The following is a 19,885-nucleotide window of genomic DNA, read 5'->3' as shown; positions in this document are numbered from 1 at the left end:
ACCCCAAAAACCTCCTGATCCCACCCCAAAAACCTCCAGATCCCATCCTGATCCACCCCAAAACCTCCTGATCCCACCCCAAAAACCTCCTGATCCCATCCTGATCCCATCCTAAAAACCTCCTGATCCCACCCCAAAAACCTCCTGATCCCACCCCAAAAACCTCCTGATCCCATCCTGATCCACCCCAAAAACCTCCTTATTCCATCCTGAAAACCTCCTGATCCCGCCCCAAAAACCTCCTGATCCGGTCCTGTACCATCCCAAAAACCTCCTGATCCCACCCCAAAAACCTCCTGATCCCACCCCGTACCATGTCCTGGGCTCGCCCCTGGGCATGGACACCCCAAAAACCTTCTTATTCCATCCTAAAAACCTCCTAATTCCATCCTAAAAACCTCTGATCCCATCCTGATCCACCCCAAAAACCTCCTGATCCCACCCCGTACCACGTCTTGGGCTCGCCCCTGGGCATGGCACACCCCAAAAACCTCCTTATTCCATCCTAAAAACCTCCTGATCCCACCCCAAAAACCTCCTTATTCCATCCTAAAAACCTCTGATCCCATCCTTATCCACCACAAAAACTTCCTGATCCCATCCTAAAAACCTCCTGATCCCACCCCAAAAACCTCTGATCCCATCCTGATCCACCCCAAAATTCTCCTGATCCCACCCTGTACCACATCTTGGGCTCGCCCCTGGGCATGGGGCACCCCAAAAACCTCCTGATCCCATCCTAAAAACCTCTGATCCCACCCTGATCCACCCCAAAAACCTCCTGATCCCACCCCAAAAACCTCCTGATCCCATCCTTATCCACCACAAAAACCTCCTGATCCCATCCTGATCCACCCCAAAAACCTCCTAATCCCATCCTAAAAACCTCCTGATACCACCCCAAAAACCTCCTGATCCCATCCTAAAAACCTCCTGATACCACCCCAAAAACCTCCTGATCCCATCCTGATCCACCCCAAAAACCTCCTAATTCCATCCTAAAAACCTCTGATCCCATCCTGATCCATCCCAAAATTCTCCTGATCCCATCCTGATCCACCCCAAAAACCTCCTAATTCCATCCTAAAAACCTCTGATCCCATCCTGATCCATCCCAAAATTCTCCTGATCCCACCCCGTACCATGTCTTGGGCTCGCCCCTGGGCATGGGGCACCCCAAAAACCTCCTGATCTCACCCCAAAAACCTCCTGATCCCACCCCAAAAACCTCCTGATCCCACCCCAAAAACCTCCTGATCCCACCCCAAAAACCTCCTGATCCCGGCCCATACCACGTCTGGTGCTCATCCCTGGGGATGGACACCCCAAAAATGTTCCTCCTGACCACACAAACACCCCAAAATCTCCTCCCTGCACCCCCAAATCGCCTCCCTGGGCAGCCAAAATCACCCCCTGGGCACTCAAATGCCACTCAAACACCCCAAAATTGCTCTCCTGGCCCCCCAAGCACCCCAAAATTGCTCCCCTGGCCCCCCAGACACCCCAAAATCGCTCTCCTGGCCACCCAGACACCCCAAAGTCACTCCTCTGGTCCCCCAGACACCCCCTAAATGTCCCCCAGACACCCCAAAGTCACTCCCCTGGCCCCCCAGACACCCCGAAGTCCCTCCCCTGGCCCCCAAAACCCCCCCAAAGTGCCCCCCAGACACCCCAAAATCGCTCTCCTGGCACCCCAGACCCCCCAAAGTGCCCCCCAGACACCCCAAAGTCACTCCCCTGGCCCCCCAGACCCCCCCAAAGTGCCCCCCAGCCCCCCCAAATTGCCCTCCAGCGCCCCCAAAATGCCCCCCAGCCCCCCCAAAGTGCCCCCCAGCCCCCCCAAAGTGCCCCCCAGACACCCCAAAGTGCCCTCCAGCCCCCCCAAAGTGCCCTCCATACCCCTCAAAGTGCCCCCCAAAATGCCTCCCAGCCCCCCCAAAGTGCCCCCCAGCCCTCCCAAGTGCCCACCAGTGGAGGTAGTTGATGGAGTAGCTCCAGTGGTCCTCGATGTGCCAGCAGAAGGCCGAGAACACCATGCCCACGTAGAGCCAGGGCACCTTCATGCCCGAGATGTCGGCGTTGATGTGGCACAGCACCGACTGCTGCAGCACCGGCATCACGTTCAGGTTCCAGCCGCTGCCCGCGTACTCCTGGGGACACCGGGGACAGGGTCACCAGGGGTGGGGACAGGGCCAGCAGGGGATGGGGACACACGGGGACAGTGACACCAGGGAGTGGGGACAGCACAGCACCGACTGCTGCAGCACCGGCATCACGTTCAGGTTCCAGCCGCTGCCCGCGTACTCCTGGGGACACCGGGGACAGGGACATCAGGGGTGGGGACAGTGTCATCAGGGGTGGGGACAGGGCCAGCAGGGGATGGGGACACACAGGGACAGTGACACCAGGGGATGGGGACAGCACAGCACCGACTGCTGCAGCACCGGCATCACGTTCAGGTTCCAGCCGCTGCCCGCGTACTCCTGGGGACAGCGGGGACAGGGACATCAGGGGTGGGGACAGGGCCACCCAGATGATGGGGACAGGGTCACCAGGGAGTGGGAACAGGGCCACCAGGGGATGGGGACAGCACAGCACCGACTGCTGCAGCACCGGCATCACGTTCAGGTTCCAGCCGCTGCCCGCGTACTCCTGGGGACACCGGGGACAGGGTCACCAGGGAGTGGGGACAGGGTCATCAGGGGGTGGGGACATGGCATCACCCCCCCATGGGGACAGGGACACCCCGGGGACAGTGCCACCAGGGGTGGGGACAGCACAGCACCGACTGCTGCAGCACCGGCATCACGTTCAGGTTCCAGCCGCTGCCCGCGTACTCCTGGGGACAGCAGGGACAGGGACATCAGGGGTGGGGACAGGGTCACGAGGGGATGGGGATAGCCAGGGACAGGGTCACCAGGGAATGGGGACAGTGACACCAGGGAGTGGGGACAGCACAGCACCGACTGCTGCAGCACCGGCATCACGTTCAGGTTCCAGCCGCTGCCCGCGTACTCCTGGGGACAGGGACATCAGGGGTGGGGACAGGGCCACCAGGGGATGGGGACACCCTGGGACAGTGACACCAGGGGTGGGGACAGCACAGCAACGACTGCTGCAGCACCGGCATCACGTTCAGGTTCCAGCCGCTGCCCGCGTACTCCTGGGGACAGGGACATCAGGGGTGGGGACAGGGCCACCAGGGAGTGGGGACATGGCATCACCCCCCCATGGGGACAGGGACACCCCGGGGACAGTGCCACCAGGGGTGGGGACAGCACAGCACCGACTGCTGCAGCACCGGCATCACGTTCAGGTTCCAGCCGCTGCCCGCGTACTCCTGGGGACACCGGGGACAGGGACATCAGGGGGTGGGGACAGGGCCACCAGGGGTGGGGACACACAGGGACAGTGACACCAGGGTTGGGGACACACGGGGACAGGGTCATCAGGGAGTGGGGACAGCACAGCACCGACTGCTGCAGCACCGGCATCACGTTCAGGTTCCAGCCGCTGCCCGCGTACTCCTGGGGACAGGGTCACCAGGGAGTGGGGACAGGGCCACCAGGGGATGGGGACAGCACTGCACCAACTGCTGCAGCACCGGCATCACGTTCAGGTTCCAGCCGCTGCCCACGTACTCCTGGGGACACCGGGGACAGGGACATCAGGGAGTGGGGACAGGGACACCAGGGGTGGGGACACACAGGGACAGTGACACCAGGGAGTGGGGACAGCACAGCACCGACTGCTGCAGCACCGGCATCACGTTCAGGTTCCAGCCGCTGCCCGCGTACTCCTGGGGACAGGGACATCAGGGGTGGGGACAGTGCCACCAGGGAGTGGGGACACACGGGGACAGGGACATCAGGGGTGGGGACAGGATCAGCCAGATGATGGGGACAGGGACATCAGGGGATGGGGACACACGGGGACAGTGACACCAGGGGTGGGGACAGCACAGCACCGACTGCTGCAGCACCGGCATCACGTTCAGGTTCCAGCCACTGCCCGCGTACTCCTGGGGACAGCGGGGACAGTGCCACCAGGGGTGGGGACAGTGTCATCAGGGGTGGGGACAGGGTTAGCAGGGGATGGGGACACACAGGGACAGGGCCACCAGGGGATGGGGACACACGGGGACAGTGACACCAGGGAGTGGGGACAGCACTGCACCGACTGCTGCAGCACCGGCATCACGTTCAGGTTCCAGCCGCTGCCCGCGTACTCCTGGGGACAGGGACATCAGGGGTGGGGACAGGGTCACCAGGGGATGGGGACAGTGTCACCAGGGAGTGGGGACACCCGGGGACAGGGTCATCAGGGAGTGGGGACAGCACTGCACCGACTGCTGCAGCACCGGCATCACGTTCAGGTTCCAGCCGCTGCCCGCGTACTCCTGGGGACACCGGGGACAGGGACATCAGGGGTGGGGACAGGGCCACCAGGGGTGGGGACACACAGGGACAGTGACACCAGGGTTGGGGACACACGGGGACAGGGTCATCAGGGAGTGGGGACAGCACAGCACCGACTGCTGCAGCACCGGCATCACGTTCAGGTTCCAGCCGCTGCCTGCGTACTCCTGGGGACAGCGGGGACAGGGACATCAGGGGTGGGGACAGGGCCACCCAGATGATGGGGACAGGGTCACCAGGGAGTGGGGACAGGGCCACCAGGGGTGGGGACAGCACAGCACCGACTGCTGCAGCACCGGCATCACGTTCAGGTTCCAGCCGCTGCCCATGTACTCCTGGGGACAGCGGGGACAGTGCCACCAGGGAGTGGGGACAGTGTCGTCAGGGGTGGGGACAGGGCCACCAGGGGATGGGGACACACGGGGACAGTGACACCAGGGGTGGGGACAGCACTGCACCGACTGCTGCAGCACCGGCATCACGTTCAGGTTCCAGCCGCTGCCCGCGTACTCCTGGGGACAGGGACATCAGGGGTGGGGACAGGGTCACCAGGAGATGGGGACACACAGGGACAGGGCCACCAGGGGATGGGGACACCCTGGGACAGGGCCACCAGGGAGTGGGGACAGCACAGCACCGACTGCTGCAGCACCGGCATCACGTTCAGGTTCCAGCCGCTGCCCACGTACTCCTGGGGACAGCGGGGACAGGGACACCAGGGGTGGGGACACGTGGGGATAGTGTCACCCGGGGATGGGGACAGTGCCACCAGGGATGGGGACAGTGTCACCAGGGAGTGGGGACACCCGGGGATAGGGTCACCAGGGATGGGGACAGCTGGGGACAGGGTCACCAAGGAGTGGGGACAGCTGGGGACAGCGTCACCAGGGGATGGAGACATGGCATCACCCCCCCCATGGGGACAGGTCACCAGGGGATGGGGACAGCCAAGGACAGCGTTACCAGGGAGTGGGGACACATGGGGACAGCATCACCAGGGAGTGGGGACACGCAGGGACAGCGTCACCAGGGGATGGGGACATCTGGGGATAGTGTCACCAGGGATGGGGACATGGAATCACCCCCCCATGGGGACAGGGGCACCCCCAGGGACATCATCACCCTCCCACAGGACCAGGGGTCACCTGAGAGGTGACAATGTCCCTGGCAGTGCCCAGAGGGAGGTGACAACGCCCCTGGCAGTGCCCCTCAGGGGAGGTGACAATGCCCCTGGCAGTGCCCCTCAGGGGAGGTGACAGTGCCCCTGGCAGTACCCCAGGGGAGGTGACAATGTCCCTGGCAGTGCCCAGAGGGAGGTGACAGTGCCCCTGGCAGTACCCCAGGGGAGGTGACAATGCCCCTGGCAGTGCCCTGGCACGAGGTGACAATGCCCCTGGCAGGAGGTGACAATGTCCCTAGCAGTGTCCCTTGGGGGAGGTGACAATGCCCCTGGCAGGAGGTGACAATGCCCCTCAGGGGAGGTGACAATACCCCTGGCAGGAGGTGACAATGCCCCTCAGGGGAGGTGACAATACCCCTGGCAGGAGAGTTTCCCTCGGGGGAGGGGGTGAGGTGACAATGCCCCTGGCAGTGCCCCAGGGAAGGTGACAGTGCCCCTGGCAGGAGGTGACAGTGTCCCTCAGGGGAGGTGACAATGCCCCTGGCAGTGCCCAGAGGGAGATGACAGTGCCCCTGGCAGGAGGTGACAGTGTCCCTCAGGGGAGGTGACAATGCCCCTGCAGGAGGTGACAATGTCCCTCAGGGGAGGTGACAATACCCCTGGCAGGAGGTGACAGTGTCCCTCAGGGGAGGTGACAATGCCCCTGGCAGGGAGGTGACAATGCCTCTCAGGGGAGGTGACAATGCCCCTGGCAGGGAGGTGACAATGCCCCTGGCAGGGAGGTGACAGTGCCCACCTCCTCCTCGGGGGACAGGCGCCGTTTGCCGTCGCGCACGGGGAAGCCGGAGCCGAACTCCTTGGAGTGGATGTCGGCGCCGTACTCCACGGTCACGTCCTCCTCGATGCTGTTCACCAGGCGCCAGAACTCCTTCTCCACCAGCTCCGTGGGCACCATCTGCAGACAGGGAGGGCATTTAGGGGGGTCCTGAGTGGATTTTGGGGGATTTTTGGGGAATTTTGGGGGATTTTTGAGGAGATTTTGGAGGTTTTTGGTGCTGTTCACCAGGCGCCAGAACTCCTTCTCCACCAGCTCCGTGGGCACCATCTGCAGACAGGGAGGGCATTTAGGGGGATCCTGAGTGGATTTTGGGGATTTTTGGGGATTTTTGGGGGGATTTTGGGGGATTTTTGGGGGATTTTGGGGGGATTTTGGGGGCTGTTCACCAGGCGCCAGAACTCCTTCTCCACCAGCTCTGTGGGCACCATCTGCGGGCAGGGAGGGCATTTGGGGGGATCCTGAGTGGATTTTGGGGATTTTTGGGGGGATTTGGGGGGATTTGGGGGGATTTTTTGGGAATTTTGGGGGGTTTTGGGGGGAGATTTTGGGGCATTCTGGGGCTGTTCACCAGGCGCCAGAACTCCTTCCCCACCAGCTCCGTGGGCACCATCTGCGGGCAGGGGGGGCATTTTGGGGGATCCTGAGTGGATTTTGGGGGATTTTTTGGGAATTTTGGGGGATTTTTGGGGGATTTTTTGGGAATTTTGGGGGATTTTTGGGGAGATTTTGGAGGTTTTTGGGGCTGTTCACCAGGCGCCAGAACTCCTTCTCCACCAGCTCTGTGGGCACCATCTGCGGGCAGGGAGGGCATTTTGGGGGATCCTGAGAGAATTTTGGGGGGGATTTTGGGGATTTTTGGGGGGATTTTGGAGGTTTTTGGGGAGATTTTGGGGGATTTTTGGGGAGATTTTGGAGGTTTTTGGTGCTGTTCACCAGGCGCCAGAACTCCTTCTCCACCAGCTCTGTGGGCACCATCTGCAGACAGGGAGGGCATTTAGGGGGGTCCTGAGTGGATTTTGCGGGGATTTGGGGGATTTTTGGGGGCATTTTGGGGGATTTTTGGGGAGATTTTGGAGGTTTTTGGGGCTGTTCACAAGGCGCCAGAACTCCTTCTCCACCAGCTCCGTGGGCACCATCTGCGGGCAGGGAGGGCATTTGGGGGATCCTGAGTGGATTTTGGGGGGATTTTGGGGATTTTTGGGGAATTTTGGGGGATTTGGGGGGATTTTTTGGGAATTTTGGGGGATTTTTGAGGAGATTTTGGAGGTTTTTGGTGCTGTTCACCAGACGCCAGAACTCCTTCTCCACCAGCTCCGTGGGCACCATCTGCGGGCAGGGGGGGCATTTTGGGGGATCCTGAGTGGATTTTGGGGGGATTTTGGGGGATTTTTTTTGGATTTTGGGGATTTTTGGGGGGATTTTGGGGGATTTTTGGGGGATTTTGGGGGGATTTTGGGGGCTGTTCACCAGGCGCCAGAACTCCTTCTCCACCAGCTCCGTGGGCACCATCTGCGGGCAGGGAGGGCATTTGGGGGGATCCTGAGTGGATTTTGGGGGGATTTTTGGGGAATTTTGGGGGATTTTTGAGGAGATTTTGGAGGTTTTTGGTGCTGTTCACCAGGCGCCAGAACTCCTTCTCCACCAGCTCTGTGGGCACCATCTGCAGACAGGGAGGGCATGTAGGGGGATCCTGAGTGGATTTTGGGGGGATTTTGGGGGATTTTTGGGGGGATTTTGGAGGATTTTTGGGGGTTTTGGGGGGTTTTGGGGGGAGATTTTGGGGCATTCTGGGGCTGTTCACCAGGCGCCAGAACTCCTTCTCCACCAGCTCTGTGGGCACCATCTGCGGGCAGGGAGGGCATTTGAGGGGATCCTGAGTGGATTTTGGGGGGATTTTGGGGATTTTTGGGGGGATTTTGGAGGTTTTTAGGGGGATTCTGGGGGGATTTGGGGGGTTTTGGAGGTTTTTGGGGCTGTTCACCAGGCGCCAGAACTCCTTCTCCACCAGCTCCGTGGGCACCATCTGCAGACAGGGAGGGCATTTTGGGGGGATCCTGAGTGGATTTTGGGGGGATTTTGGGGATTTTTGGGGGGATTTGGGGGGATTTTTTGGGAATTTTGGGGGGTTTTGGGGGGAGATTTTGGGGCATTCTGGGGCTGTTCACCAGGCGCCAGAACTCCTTCTCCACCAGCTCCGTGGGCACCATCTGCGGGCAGGGAGGGCATTTAGGGGGATCCTGAGTGGATTTTGGGGGGATTTTGGGGATTTTTGGGGGGATTTTGGAGGTTTTTGGGGGGATTTGGGGGGATTTTTGGGGAGGTTTTGGAGGTTTTTGGGGCTGTTCACCAGGCACCAGAACTCCTTCTCCACCAGCTCTGTGGGCACCATCTGCGGGCAGGGGGGGCATTTTGGGGGGGTTTTGGGGGATTTTTGAGGGTTCTGGGGGGATTTGGGGGTTTTGGGGGGGATTTGGGGGGATTTTGGGGGATTTTTGGGGGGATTTTTGGGGGAATTTTGGGGAGATTTTGGGGGCATTTTGGGGCTGTTCACCAGGCGCCAGAATTCCTCCTGCACCAGCTCCGTGGGCACCATCTGTGGGCAGGGGGGGCATTTGGGGGGATTTTGGGGGAGATCCAGGCAGGTTTTGGGGGATCCTGGGGGGTCTGGGGGGGATCCAGGCAGGTTCTGGGGGGTTGCAGAGGGGTTTTGGGGGTCCCAGGGGGTTTTGGGGGAGATCCAGGTGGGTTCTGGGGGGTTGCAGAGGGGTTTTGGGGGGATCCTGGGGGGTTTTGGGGGGTTGCAGAGGGGTTTTGGGGGTCCCAGGGGGTTCTGGGGGGGATCCAGGGGGGTTCTGGGGGGATCCAGGCAGGTTTTGGGGGGCTCTCATGGACAAGCACACTGAAGTAGTCTTGGAGGTGTCACCCACCTCCCCAAAGAGAGGGGAGCTCAAGGGGGGCTCAGGAGAGCCTGGGGGCTTCTGGGGGGGATCCAGGCAGGTTTTTGGGGTCCTGGGGGGTTTTGGGGGGATCCAGGCAGGTTTTGGGGGTCCTGGGGGGTTTGAAGGGGGATCCAGGCAGGTTCTGGGGGGCTCTCATGGACATGCACACTGAAGTACTCTTGGAGGTGTCACCCACCTCCCCAAAGAGAGGGGAGCTCAAGGGGGGCTCAGGAGAGCCTGGGGGGCTTCAGGAGAGCCTGGGGGGGTTCTGGGGGGGATCCAGGCAGGTTTTGGGGGGGAATCTGGGGTTTTTGGGGGATCCTGGGGGGTTTTTGGGGGGATGCAGAGGCAGGTTTTAGGGGCGTTCTCATGGATGGCCTTGGAAATGTCACCCACCTCCCCAAAGGGAGGGGAGCTCAAGGGGGGCTCAGGAGAGCCTGGGGGGTTCTGGGGGGGATCCAGGCAGGTTCTGGGGGTCCAGGGGGGTTTTGGGGGGCTCACATGGACGGGCATGTTGAAGTAGTCGGCCTTGAAGGCGTCGGCCATCTCCCCGAAGCTCTGCAGGGTGTACTCCCGCGTGGCCTGCTCGAAGCCAAACGCCTCCGGGGGCCGCTTGCACTCCTGGGGGGACAGCGGGGGGAGGTCAGGGGGCTTGGGGACATCAGGAGGGGTCATTGGGGACATCACGGGTCAGAGGGTTTGGGGACACAGAGGGGTCAGGGGGTTTGGGGACATTATGGGGCTTGGGGAGAGCGGGAAGGGTCAAGGGTCATTGGAGACATCAGGAGGGGTCGGGGGACACCAGGGGGGTCAGGGGGTTTGGGGACACCAGGAAAGGGTCAGAGGGTTTGGGGACATTAGGAGGGGTCATTGGGGACATCGTGGGTCAGAGAGTTTGGGGGACACAGAGGGGTCAGGGGGTTTGGGAACATTATGGGGCTTGGGAACACCAGGAGGGGTCAGGGGTCATTGGAGACATCAGGATGGGTCAGAGGGTTTGGGGACATCAGGAGGGGTCAGGGGACACCAGAAAAGGGTCAGAGAGTTTGGGGACATTAGGAGGGGTCACTGGGGACATCGTGGGTCAGACGGTTTGGGGACACAGAAGGGTCAGGGGGCTTGGGGACATTATGGGGCTTGGGGACACCAGGAGGGGTCAGGGGTCATTGGAGACATCAGGATGGGTCAGGGGGCTTGGGGACACCAGGAAAGGGTCAGAGGGTTTGGGGACAGCTCCAGGTACTTGGGGCACCCTACAGAAAGCACCTCAGGGGGTCCCCAACCCCACAGATCAGGGGGTCCCCAGCCCCACAACCAGGCCTGGATGGGATTTAGGAGCCCCCATCCCACAAATCAGACCCAGAGCCCCCTCACAGCACAGGACACCACACAAGGGGGGATCCAGTCCCAACCCCACAGATCAGGGGGTCCCTAAACCCACAGATCAGGGGTTCCCCAGCCCCACAACCAGAACAGGATGAGATTTGGAAGCCCCCATCCCACAAATCAGACACAGAGCCCCCCTACAGCACAGGACACTACACAAGGGGGGATCCAGTCCCAACCCCACAGGGGTCCCTAAAGATCAGGGGGTCCCTAAACCCACAGATCAGGGGGTCCCCAACCCCACAACCAGGCCTGGATGGGATTTGGGAGCCCCCATCCCACAAATCAGACCCAGAGCCCCCCCACAGCACAGGACACCACACAAGGGGGGGGTCCAGTCCCAACCCCACAGAGGTCCCTAAAGATCAGGGGATCCCTAAACCCACAGATCAGGGGGTCCCCAGCCCCACAACCAGGCCTGGATGGGATTTGGGAGCCCCCATCCCACAGATCAGACAGACCCAGAGCTCCCTGAAATACAGGACACCACACAAGGGGGGGATCCAGTCCCAACCCCACAGATCAGGGGATCCCCAGCCCCACAACCAGAACAGGATGGGATTTGGGAGCCCCCATCCCACAGATCACACAGACCCAGGCCCCCCTGAAATCCAGGACACCACACAAAGGGGGGATCCAGTCCCAACCCCACAGGGGTCCCTAAAAATCAGGGGGTCCCTAAACCCACAGATCAGGGCATCCCCAGCCCCACAACCAGAACTGGATGGGATTTAGGAGCCCCCATCCCACAAATCAAACCCAGAGCCCCCTCACAGCACAGGACACCACACAAGGGGGGGGTCCAGTCCAAATCCCACAGATCAGGGGATCCCCAGCCCCACAGATCAGGGGGTCCCCAGCCCCACAACCAAGCCTGGATGAGATTTGGGAGCCCCCATCCCACAGATCAGACCCAGAGCCCCCTGAAATCCAGGACACCACACAAGGGGGGGGTCCAGTCCCAATCCCACAGATCAGGGGATCCCCAGCCCCACAGATCAGGGGATCCCCAGCCCCACAGATCAGGGGATCCCCAGCCCCACAACCAGAACAGGATGAGATTTAGGAGCCCCCATCCCACAAATCAAACCCAGAGCCCCTCACAGCACAGAACACCACGCACGGCGCGTTCCCAACCCCACAACCGAGATGTGCCCCACGCTGGGGTGACCCCAGGGGGTGTCCCCGTGTCCCCCTCACCGCCATGACGCATTTGGGACAGCGCCAGATGCCCTTGGGGATCTCGGGCAGGGGTGGCAGCAGGCAGAAGATGTGGTAGTTGTCATCGCAGCCGTCACACAGCAGCAGCTTGTCGTCCTCGTCACCCCGCGAGCAGATCCGGCACACGTAGGAATCCACCTGGAAAAGGGGAGGGAAAAGGGGATTTTTGGGGGGGGGATTTAGGGGATTTAGGGGATTTTTTGGGGGGGATTTAGGGGATTTTTTGGGGGGATTTCCCAGCCCTACTCACGAACTGGCTGTTGCTGTGGCTGCGGCGCAGCCTCATGGTCATCTTGGTGCAGGGCTCGGGGCTGTGGCGCAGCTCGTCCCGCCCGTCCCGTGTCACCCCCGGGGACACCGGGGACCCCCGGGGCTCCCCCGGCGGCTCCTCCTTCACCACCACCGTGGGGGGACACTCGGGGCCGTCCTTGTCTGCGGGGAGGGGGGAAATGGGGGTCACTGGGGGGGGCTGAGATTGAGGGGGGGGGTGAATTATTGGGGGGTTACTGGGAGATTGGGGGGTGCTGAATCATTGGGGGGTTACTGGGAGATTGGGGGGGTTAACTGGGAGGTTGGGGGGTTACTGGGAGATTGAGGGGTGCTGAGATTGGGGGGGGTGAATCATTGGGGGGTTACTGGGAGATTGGGGGGGGCTGAGATTGAGGGGGGGGTGAATTATTGGGGGGTTACTGGGAGATTGGGGGGGTTAACTGGGAGGTTGGGGGGTGCTGAATCATTGGGGGTTACTGGGAGTTCGGGGGGGTTACTGAGAGTTTGGGGGGGTTACTGAGAGTTTGGGGGGACTGCTGAATCATTGGGGGGTTACTGGGAGGTTGGGGGGTGCTGAGATTGGGGGGGGGCTGAATCACTGGGGGGTTACTGGGAGATTGGGGGGGCTGAGATTGGGGGGGTGCTGAATCACTGGGGGGTTACTGGGAGATTGGGGGGGCTGAGATTGAGGGGGCTGAATCATTGGGGGGTTACTGGGAGATTGGGGGGGGCTGAGATTGGGGGGGGCTGAATCACTGGGGGGTTACTGGGAGGTTGGGGGATGCTGAGATTGGGAGGGGCTGAATCATTGGGGGGTTACTGGGAGATTGGGGGGTGCTGAACTATTGGGGGGTGCTGGGAGATTGGGGGTTACTGGGAGATTGGGGGGGTTACTGGGAGATTGGGGGATGCTGAGATTGGGGGGTGCTGAATCATGGGGGGGTTACTGGGAGATTGGGGGGTGCTGAGATTGGGGGGGGCTGAATCATTGGGGGGTCACTGGGAGGTTGGAGGGTGCTGAGATTGGGGGGCTGAATCATTGGGGGGTCACTGGGAGGTTGGAGGGTGCTGAACTATTGCGGGGTACTGGGAGATTGGGGGTTACTGGGAGATTGGGGGGGTTACTGGGAGATTGGGGGGGTTACTGGGAGGTTGGGGGATGCTGAGATTGGGGGGTGCTGAATCATGGGGGGGTTACTGGGAGGTTGGGGGGGTTACTGGGAGGTTGGGGGTGCTGAGATTGGGGGGGGCTGAATCATTGGGGGGTTACTTGGAGATTGGGGGTGCTGAGATTGGGGGGTGCTGAATCATTGGGGGGGTTACTGTGAGATTGGGGGGGTTACTGGGAGGTTGGGGGGTGCTGAATCATGGCGGGGTACTGGGAGATTGGGGGGTGCTGAACTATTGGGGGTACTGAGAGATTGGGGGGTGATGAACCATAGTGGGGTTACTGGGAGATTGGGGGGTACTGAAGGATTATAGGGTAACAGGGTCCCAACAACCCCAACATGAGGAGGGGGATCCCCAATACCTTTCTTCCTCATGGTTTTATCCTTGGCCACCAGCCCCAGCCCCAACATTTTGGGCCCGGCCCCGTAAATCTGCAGCTTCTTCAGCTCGGGATTCTTCTCAATATCCTCCTCCGTGGGCTCAGGCTGTGGGACAGCAGCGTCAGGGGGATCCCAGAGGGAATCTGGGGGTGCCAGGGGGGGGGATTTAGGAAGATTTTGGGGTGCCCACCTCCTGCTGCAGGCGCTTGGCACGCCGGCCGTAGCTGTTGAACTTGGAGGGCTGCACGGACTGGCGCAGGGGGATGCTGTGGGGTTTGTACTCCCTGTCCTTCTCCTCGCTCTCAAAGGGCCGCGCGTGGCACTGCTGGAAGGATTGTGGGGGACCCTCAGCGTGGTCTGGGGTCCCCCCAAAACCCCCAAACTCCTCCTCAAGGCCCTGCACTCACCACCAGGTTGGCCCCAGACTGGTACATCTCGTAGGGGTAGATGATGCGCTCGTAGTGCGCCCGCAGCAGCGAGCCGATGTTCTTGCCCGACGGGTACGAGAGGCGCTGGGCCACCCGCGCCCACCGCCGGTCCTTGCAGATGGCCTCGTAGCCACCCTCCTCCATCACCACCTGGGAGGGGACACTGAGTGCTCAGGGACAGACAGAGCCACACAGGGACAGCCAGAGCCACCCAGGGCCACCCGCGCCCACCGCCGGTCCTTGCAGGTGGCCTCGTAGCCACCCTCCTCCATCACCACCTGGGAGGGGACATGGTGCTCAGGGACACCCCAGGGACACCCAGGACCATCCAAGGACACCCAGAGCCACACAGGGACATCCAGGGACAGCCAGAGCCACCCAGGGCCACCTGTGCCCACTGCAGTTCCTTGCAGGTGGCCTCACAGCCCCCCTCCTCCATCACCACCTGTGAGGGGACACTGAGTGCTCAGGGACACCCCAGGGACACCCAGGGCCATCCAAGGACACCCAGGGACAGCCAGAGCCACCCCCAAGTTCTTTCAGGTGGCCTTGTAGCCACCCTCCTCCATCATCTCCTGTAAGGGGACACTGAGTGCTCAGGGACACCTCAGGGACAGCCAGAGCCATCCAAGGACACCCAGAGCCACACAGGGACATCCAGGGACAGCCAGAGCCACCCAGTGACAGCCAGAGCCACCCAGGGCCACCCGTGCCCACCACCAGTCCTTGCAGGTGGCCTCACAGCCACCCTCCTCCATCACCACCTGTGAGGGGACACTGAGTGCTCAGGGACAGCCCAGATTCACCCAGGGACACCCCACAGCCACCCTCAGTGGTGGCAGGTGGCCTTGTAGCCACATTCCTCCATCATGTCCTGCGAGGGGACACTGAGCACTCAATGACACCACAGGGACAAACAGGGACAGCCAGAGCCACCCAGGGCCACTCAGAGCCACCCCCAGGTCCTTGCAGGTGGCCTCACAGCCACCCTCCTCCGTCACCACCTGTGAGGGGACATTGAGCACCCAGGGACACCTCAGAGCCACCCACAGACACCCCTGGTCCTTGCAGGTGGCCTCAGAGCCACCATTCTCCATTACCACCCATGAGGGGACACTGCGGGCTCAGGGACACCCCAGGGCCAGCCAGGGACACCCCAGGGCCATCCAGGGTCACCCCAGGAACACCCCAGGGCCACTCAGGGACACCCAGAGCCATCCAGGGACACCCCAGGGCCATCCAGGGTCACCCCAGGGCCACCCCAGTGCCACCCCAGAGTCACTCAGGGACACCCCAGGGCCGGCCAGGGACACCCCAGGGCCACCGAAGGACATCCCAGGGTCAGCCAGGGACACCCCAGGGCCACCGAGGGACATCCCAGGGCCACCCCAGGGCCACCCCAGGGCCATCCAGGGACACCCCACGGCCGGCCAGGGACATTTGTGCCCATGGCTGGTACTTGTACCCCCCCCCCCCCCCCCCCCCCCACCACCACTGAGTACCCCAGAACTGGGCATGGTCCCCCCTAAATGGGGACATCACCCCCCTAAATGGGGACATCACCCCCCTAAATGGGGACATCACCCCCTAAATGGGGACATCACCCCCCTAAATGGGGACATCCCCTCCATGGGGCAGCAAACTCCTCTAAAACAAAACATTTCCCTCCACAGAAAGGATTAATTCTCTGATTAGAAAATGCTCCCCCAGAAAAAACAATTACCCCCTACCCCCATAATTAAAAAGGTTCTCTCACCCAATTAACCCCCCAAATAGAAAAATATCTTGTAAAAGAGTAAAACACTCCACAAAAATACAATTAAACTCCTAAATCAGAAAACTAAATTAAATTCTTAAATGGGAAAATACCCCCAAGGAGGGCAATTAACCCCCCAAATGAGAAGATGCTTCCATGGGGGCAAATAAAAAATAAACACCCAGAGGAACAATCACCCCCCCAGATCAGAAAACACCCCTAAATTTTGGGGGAAATAACCCCCAAAACTGTCCCCCAAAAAGGATGGGAGCATCCTCCCCATCCTCACCCCTAAGTGGGACCCCCAAGGTGAGGTGGGGGTCCCCATTTTTCCCCCCTCTCACCTTGCTGAGGCTGTAGAGGTCGAGGATGCGCCGCTCCACGTTGGGAATTTTGAGAGAGGAACCCTGGATCTCCCAAAATTTGGCGATCTGGTCCAGGTAGTTCAGCTTCACCCTTGTCTGAGCCTGAAGGGGGGGAAAATGGGGGGACAAAGATGTGGGTGAGACCCCTGCACACCCCAAAAATCAGCCCCAAAAAGCCCCCACCCCACTCACCTCCAGCTCGTTGAGCCGCTGGATGCGAGGGGTGAACCTGAAGTTGTCGACCTCGACGGCAAAGGGGGGCTGCCAGTCCTGGGGAGGGGGCAAAGGGGGGGTCAGGGATGGACAGACGGACACACAGCCCCAGTTTGGGGGAGCAGCAGCCATGGACCCCCCCAATGTGGTACAGATAGGGCAGCCCTGGGAGCTCCAGAGGGAAAAAAGGGGAATTAAACTCAAATTTGGGGGGAGGGCAGCAGCAATGCCCCCCCAAGTCCTGCATAAGCAAGGAGAAATTTGGGGAGGGGGCATACAGAACACACAGCTCAAATTTGGGGGGGCACAGAGAACACACAACTCAAATTTAGGGGGCACAGAGAACACACAACTCAAATTTGGGGGGGCACAGAGAACACACAACTCAAATTTGGGGGGGCACAGAGAACACACAACTCAAATTTGGGGGACACAGAGAACACACAACTCAAATTTAGGGGGCACAAAGAACACACAACTCAAATTTGGGGGGCACAGAGAACACACAGCCCAAATTTGGGGGGCACAGAGAACACACAGCTCAAATTTGGGGGGCACAGAGAACACACAACTCAAATTTGGGGGGGCACAGAGAACACACAACTCAAATTTGGGGGGGCACACAGAACACACAACTCAAATTTGGGGGGCACAGAGAACACACAGCCCAAATTTGGGGCACACAGCCCAAATTTTGGGGGCACACAGCCCAAATTCGGGGGGCACAGAGAAGATTTAGCTCAAATTTGGGGGGCAGGGGGGGTCAGCAGCCACGGCCCCCCCAAGTCCTGCATGGGCAAGGAGAAATTTGGGGTAGCACAGAGAAAACACAGCACAAATTTAGGGGGCAGGGGGGGTCAGCAGCTCTAACCCCCCCAAAATCCTGCATGGGCAAAGAGAAATTTGGGGAGCACAACCCAAATTTGGGGGACACAGAGAACACAGCCCAAATTTGGGACACACAGCCCAAATTTGGGGGCCGGGGTCAGCACCCACAGGAAGATCAGCCCTGGTGGAGCTTGGGGGGAAAACAGAGGGGGGGTCCCAGCCCAAATTCGAGGCTCCCCACGTGTCCCCCCCCCCTTGGCGTGGGGGGGACACCGGGGGTGCCCCGCGGGGCCGGTGACGCCAGCACGGCACGGCACGGCACGGCCCGGCCCTCCCGGAAGCCCTTCCCTCGCCGAGCAAGGGGGACCGGCTCAGCCTGTCCTCCCCCCCCCTCCTCGCCTACCGGGACCCCCCCCCAAACCGGCCACGGCGACAAAGGGACCCCCAAACAGAGCCAAAGAGGGGGACAGAGCGAGACCCCCCCCAAAAAATCCGCGAATTTGGGGGGGGGGGGGCGGTGGGGACGAGGTGGGGGGAGGGGGGGGGTTCAGCCGCCACCTCCCCCCCCCCTCCGGTGCTCCCCCCGGTTCTCCCCCATGCCGGGGGTCGCTGGCCGAGGCCGGGGTCCCCCCCCGGAGCGGCCGGACCCCCCCGCGGCCGCAGACAAAGGCTCGGCGCTGGCGCCATATTGGCCGTGTCACTGTTGTTGTTGTGCGGCCGCGGGGGGGGCACCGGGACCACCCCCCACCCCGAACCGCCGGGGGGGCACCGAGATCCCCCCGGAACCCGCGGGGACACCCCCCGGGCTCCCCCCTACACGAAACGAGGGGTCTTGGGGTGAGGGGGGGGGTTGGGGGGGCCTAGGTCCCCTCCCCCACCACGAGGTTTGGGCTGTGCGGGACCCCCAAAATCCACCCCCCCCCAGGTGGGACCCCCCCCCCATATCGGGTGGGACACATGCAGCCCCCCCACCCCCACCCCGAGATTATCTCTAAAGGGGGGAGGGGGCATTTACACCCCCCCCCGTGGGTATTTACCCCCCCCACACATTTGGGTCACCCCTCCCCCCAAAACCCATAACTGCCCCCCCCTTCCCCCCCCCGAGGCTGCAGCAGGAGCACTGAGGATTAATTACCCCCCCCGGTCATTATCCCCCCCCCCTAAATTAGAAATTACTCTGGGGAGGGGTTATTAACCCCCTCCTAAATTAGAAATTACTCCGGGGGAAGGGGAGAAGAATTAACCCCCTCCCCAACTGGGAACGTGCCACCCCATGGGGGCAATCAATCCCAACACAAAATATCTCCATAAAACCAATTATCCCCCAAAATAAAAAACATTCCTTCCCCCTCCCGGGAAATAAACCCCCAAGATGGGGAAGGGAGGCAATTCCCACCCCCAAATTCAGAAATTACCCCACCAAGGAGACAACTCTGCACCTGAGGGGGGGGCACCGACCCCCAGCCCCCCCACAGCGAGGGGGATCCCCAAAACTCCCCCCCAGAACCCCCCCCAAACTCACGGCCGGGGGTCGAATTTTGCAGATTCCGCTTTTCTCGGCGATCGGGCGGATCTTGGCGATATAACCCAGGGGGTCGCTGAACTCGGCCCAGCTGGGCTCGAACACGGGACACTCCGGTGGGGGCAAAAAGTCCTCGGGGGGCTCCGGTTCTGCCGCCAACCACGGCGACCCCCACTCCCCGCGCTGCTCCGGGCCGGCCCCGCCGCGGGGACCCCCGAGGGGCCGCCGGGCCTTGTCCTCGGGGCCGGGCCGCTCCCCGCCGCGGGCCCCGCGCTCCTCGGGGGCCTTGCGGGGGCTCCGCTCCTCGCCCGGGGGTCGCCCCCCGGGTCCTTTACCGGGTCCCCCCCCGCCCTTAACCCGCGGTTCGCCCCCGGTCCGGGGGGGCCGCGGGGCGCTCGCGGCCTTCTCGTCCCCCGCCGCTTTGGGGGGCGCGGCCGCCGGTCGGGGGAGCCCCGCGTCCCCGGAGGGCTCCGGGCCCCCCCACTCCGCGCCGCGGCCCCGCTTGGGCTCCTCGTCCCCGTCGGGCGGCGGCGGCGGCGGGGGGACCCACGGCGGGGACCCCCCCGGGCCGGGCCCCCACTCGGCCCAGCCGCCCCCTGCGCGCTGCTGCTCCCCCTCCTCCATCCCTCGCACCGAGGGGAGCGGGGGGTTCCGGGGCTGCCCGCCGGGACCCCCTCAGGGGGCCATGGAGGCCCCGCCGCCCCCGCGCCGCCCCCTCACAGGCCGCGGGCCGCCCCTCCCCGCCCCGAGCCGCGGGGAAAGGGGGGTCAACACAGCGCCCGCGAGCTCCGCCGACTCGCCGGCCCCTCCGCCGCCGCTCCGGCCCGTCCAGCCCCGCCGCCCCGCGCTCCGCCCGCCTCACAGCCGAGGCCTGCCCGGTCCCCCCAGCCGGGCCGCCGCCGCCATCTTGGATCCTCCTCCTCCTGCCGCCCGCCCCCCGCCCGCGCGCACGCGCGTACTGCGCAGGCGCGGCCGCGCACGCCGCCCCGGGCGGTGCGATGAGACCGCGTGTCCTTCCGCCACGGGACAGG

The 19,885-nt window shown here is 62.3% G+C and overlaps 2 protein-coding genes across 3 annotated transcripts in view; both read right to left on the bottom strand.

Moving 5' to 3' along the window:
• KDM5C (lysine demethylase 5C) overlaps window positions 1–19,642 on the bottom strand; it is a 41,752-nt gene extending 22,110 nt beyond the window's left edge. The window contains exons 1-11 of one of the 2 annotated variants that reach the window (XM_084224143.1): window positions 18,855–19,642; window positions 16,484–16,561; window positions 16,271–16,393; window positions 14,150–14,320; window positions 13,933–14,064; window positions 13,724–13,847; window positions 12,173–12,354; window positions 11,902–12,060; window positions 9,817–9,936; window positions 6,335–6,493; window positions 1,969–2,150 (exon numbers count right to left, since the gene is read on the bottom strand). In XM_084224143.1, the coding sequence (XP_084080269.1) occupies window positions 1,969–2,150; window positions 6,335–6,493; window positions 9,817–9,936; window positions 11,902–12,060; window positions 12,173–12,354; window positions 13,724–13,847; window positions 13,933–14,064; window positions 14,150–14,320; window positions 16,271–16,393; window positions 16,484–16,561; window positions 18,855–19,478 (2,054 nt within the window). In that variant the 5' untranslated portion in view covers window positions 19,479–19,642. Of the gene's footprint in view, window positions 1–1,968; window positions 2,151–6,334; window positions 6,494–9,816; window positions 9,937–11,901; window positions 12,061–12,172; window positions 12,355–13,723; window positions 13,848–13,932; window positions 14,068–14,149; window positions 14,321–16,270; window positions 16,394–16,483; window positions 16,562–18,854 lie in introns of both variants that reach the window. The other variant, XM_084224142.1, reaches the window with a different exon arrangement.
• Window positions 19,622–19,885, bottom strand: part of IQSEC2 (IQ motif and Sec7 domain ArfGEF 2) — a gene marked incomplete at both ends in the record, with an annotated part of 25,101 nt that continues 24,837 nt past the window's right edge. Inside the window, one exon of the mRNA XM_084224023.1 lies at window positions 19,622–19,725. Within this exon, the coding sequence (XP_084080149.1) occupies window positions 19,622–19,725 (104 nt within the window). The remainder of the gene's footprint in view (window positions 19,726–19,885) is intronic.

The sequence above is a fragment of the Fringilla coelebs genome, assembly GCF_963513975.1.
Source record: "Fringilla coelebs genome assembly, chromosome: 33".
NCBI classification, from domain to species: domain Eukaryota; kingdom Metazoa; phylum Chordata; class Aves; order Passeriformes; family Fringillidae; genus Fringilla; species Fringilla coelebs.
Note: the sequence above shows the minus strand (reverse complement) of the source record. Positions and strands in the feature narration are given on the sequence as shown.